The following is a 3,470-nucleotide window of genomic DNA, read 5'->3' on the forward strand; positions in this document are numbered from 1 at the left end:
CAGCACTGTAGTTTTTGTTCTTTCTTTTTTATGCAAATGTCACAAACACAGGTAGGCTAAACAGAAACTTTGTTAGGGACTATTTTCAGCTGTGAATGAATACACTTTGCTGGTGATAGCACACAGGACACAGGTGGGATTATTTCTAAATAAAACTACAGTGATCCTGTGCTTGGTGCCGAAGGACTTTTGGTGTGGCTCACTGTGTTTTTAATAGTTGCTGGACAACATTGGAGCACAAATTTGAATTTGAATCCAATTTCATGAGATCGGTGAGAATTCAAGTGCATTTATAGCCTATATAACTGGTGGTGCTAGTTTTACAGTTGGGTGCTATAAATCACAGCTGGAGGATTGTTTAATTAACCTGAATGGTATAAAATGATTCAAACAGTGAGAGAAAATGTAGAAAATACTATTACCAAATGGCATTTCTGTTTGTTTCATGAGTATAACAACCTCAAGGCATTTTACATACAGCATGATGCATTTTTGCAATATTTTGAAATTCTATTTTTATTTCTGGTCTTTTGTTTTTTCTCTCTCTTTTTTTCTTTTTAAAATCCCTTTATGAAGTAAAAAGTGGTGGCTGGAAACCAACTCCATGCAGAAAACACACAAGATTTGTTAAAGAATAAGACAAAAAATAACAAGACCTACAATTTCTAAATTAAAGGTCCTCTTCAGGTTATGTCTGTTCTCATAGATACACTTTTCCTTAAAGCTAATTCAAAAATAAAACTCTGCTCATGTGATCAAATGAACATGTGCGCTCTACATCACAGAGTCACAGAGTTTTATTTATAGCTTCACCTGAGAGTTTGTGGGTAGTTTCTGTTATAACCTCAGCAGAGTTTTACACTGATTCGTTTCAGCCTCTCTCTCAGCAGAAATGTGCTGACTCTCCTCCTGTGATGGACAGAGATATTACACTTATCTGACTTTAAGGGTGAAAGCTGCAGCAATAATAACAGCTCACGGCACACATGACTCCTCTGTTCAGGCTGAGTGGATCTGTTATGAACGGATATAAAACTCAGTCTTGTGTTGCATTATAAACAATGGTCTCACGCTGTTTAACTTTATTCACTCTCTCCGCCTTTTCTTTCATGCTATTCATCTGTTCCTCTACTCCCACATATTTCCTGTTGTTTGGTTTCGTATCTTTTTATTTCCTTTCCTTCTTTTCCTCTTACTCCATTCCTCCTTTCCCCATTTGCCCTCCCTATCATTCCAAAATCTCTGGTTAAATATTTAAAATATAAAAAAACAAGGAGAATTCCCTTGATTGTGTAATATGTAAGTACTGTAGTCACGTCCCTGTGTGTCCTCATTATCTCTCTGTTCACCTCTATATCATCTGTCCACTGTCCACTTTACAGACTATTACTTGATGTAATGATCATGTGGGTTTTTAAAGTTAAGAACTAAAGTTAAACATTAATAAATATTCAAATATTTGACCATAAACCTGTCTATCAGTGACTATTTTCTTTCTGAGATGTAGCACTGTGTTGGCTAACCTGCACTGGCATCTGAATCGAATCCAGACTCTGAACTCAAACAAGTGGCTTGTTTACTTGAGCCTGTTGGTGCTGTTACAAAAAGCCTCTCCGTCACAAGCTGAAAGTCACCAGATTTCTCTACATCCACAGGTGAGCATTGGATGATTAAAATGTTTATTTCATAGACAATTCACTAAATATTAATTATCAAGAAATATTCATCTGCACTCCCAAGATTTGTCTTAGGTTCTGTCTGTCTTATCCTAAGCTTGTAGGTCTTATTTTGTTAGTCCCCCCCCCCCCCAATCATTTAGTTTTGTTGGATGAATTTGCTTTGTGTGAAATCTCTTTGACAAACTGCGACAGATTTTTTTTTTTTCCTTTCTTGACTCCTTTCATGTGTTCTTCTATTTTCACGTCCACTAAGTTAATTCACGGCCTTTTATCAAACTGTGACAAACTTTGTGTTTTGATTTCCAGACGGACACTGTCACCATGAGGAGCTCCGTGGTGTTTTTCCTGGCTGTCAGCTTTGCCATGTTTGGATTTGGTAAGAAAAAAAAAAGAGTCTGAAGAAGAAACTCTTTCATTAATGCTCACACTTTTTTCTTTCTTTCTTTTTTTTTTTTTTTACCCCATGAAAAGCGCAGCCAAGTGGGGCTAAGTCAGAGAGATTACATGTTTCACAAAGAGGACACATAAGAGCCTGAGGGAACGTTTTGGCAGATCAGTGTGTAGTTTGCTGTGTCATGTGCTTTCAGTTCACACTACGAGGACTCAGTGATAAATATTCATTCATAATATTTGCTCTGATGTTTCAGAACATGCAGTTTGGCCCATGTGCAGCTGTGTCATAGCCTTTTGGTTCTGTTTATTGAAATTCAACATATCAGGCATTGTCACATATAGAATAGAAATAAATGAGGAAGCTCACAGTGTATGTCTGTTTAATGAAGTGAACTCTGTCTGTCCAGGCTCCTCGCTGCTGTGCCACTTCTGTCCTCATGGCACCAACAATGACACCTGTGAAGCCCAACAGGAGTGTGCCGAGGGCGAAGACAGCTGCTTCAAACTCACCAGTGGTGGTAAGGAAACAAAAGTCTTTATCTTGTTATACTAAAATTCACCTTGAAATGACAGTACAAGAAGAAATGACAGCAAATAAGGTTACATGTTGCATGGATGGTTCGGAATTATATGATGTGTACTTCCAACCCGTCTTCAAAACAAATAACAAGACAACCTACATGTTATTTTATATCCATCATCTCTGATCTTCTCTCTTAGTCTTTCTCTGAAATGTACAGACATTATCGTGCATTATAATAAAGCCCACAGAACTCATGCTAAGCTTCTCACATTGTCTCCACTCAGAAACAACCTACTATGGCTGCATTCCCTATGACAACTGCGATTTCAAGACTCTTGCTTTCAGACACCCAGGAGTCTCTACCTTCAACTATCAGTGCTGTAATACGGGTGACCTCTGCAATAGAAAAAAGAAAAGTCTTCTTCAGAAATTCAAAGATTTGTTCAACTAATGATTAAAAGATGGAAACAATAAAGTCTCATTCCGATAAAATGTGTGCCATCACTTTGTTGGACCCAAGAATCATTCATCGCATTGCAATTGAATATATAAATAAATAAATAAACATTTCTATTTGTTTTTAAAGTCATCATAAGCATGAATAAGAAATCTCCCTTTATTTAGTTTGAACCATGACAATGATCACTTACCCTCTAGATAATGACTCCAGAGGATCTGGAACAAAATCCTTTCGACTTTATAACCAACATTTATCACAGTGCAATTACCAAACAGACAGGATGAGCCAAAAGGATTTTTCCATTTCAGGGACTTCACTTTAAAGCCTCTAGTTAGCAGTATATGTACATGTTCTATAATGTAGTTATACACAGATTTAAGTGTTTATGTTAACCACTGTCTCCCACATTTAGAGG

At 37.1% G+C, this 3,470-nt stretch overlaps 1 protein-coding gene across 1 annotated transcript; it reads left to right on the forward strand.

The window, feature by feature from the left end:
- Positions 1–1,570: 1,570 nt before the first annotated feature.
- On the forward strand, positions 1,571–3,164 carry LOC146978638 (CD59 glycoprotein-like). Its single transcript, XM_085790387.1, has 4 exons — positions 1,571–1,655; positions 1,986–2,055; positions 2,480–2,590; positions 2,880–3,164. Exons 2-4 carry the CDS (start codon positions 2,001–2,003, stop codon positions 3,044–3,046), a joined length of 333 nt encoding a protein of 110 aa, XP_085646513.1. The 5' UTR covers positions 1,571–1,655; positions 1,986–2,000; the 3' UTR covers positions 3,047–3,164.
- The last annotated feature ends 306 nt before the right edge of the window (positions 3,165–3,470 follow it).

This window comes from Trachurus japonicus, chromosome 11, assembly GCF_045865225.1.
Source record: "Trachurus japonicus isolate A0001 chromosome 11, Traja_1.0".
NCBI lineage: Eukaryota > Metazoa > Chordata > Actinopteri > Carangiformes > Carangidae > Trachurus > Trachurus japonicus.

Excerpts from the sequence above, each read along its gene's own strand:
- LOC146978638 (XM_085790387.1), top strand. The coding sequence starts at position 2,001 with ATGAGGAGCTCCGTGGTGTTTTTCCTGGCTGTCAGCTTTGCCATGTTT. Across the intron at positions 2,056-2,479 it reads CTTTGCCATGTTTGGATTTG|GCTCCTCGCTGCTGTGCCAC; the intron begins GTAAGAAAAAAA and ends CTGTCTGTCCAG. Across the intron at positions 2,591-2,879 it reads CTTCAAACTCACCAGTGGTG|AAACAACCTACTATGGCTGC; the intron begins GTAAGGAAACAA and ends GTCTCCACTCAG.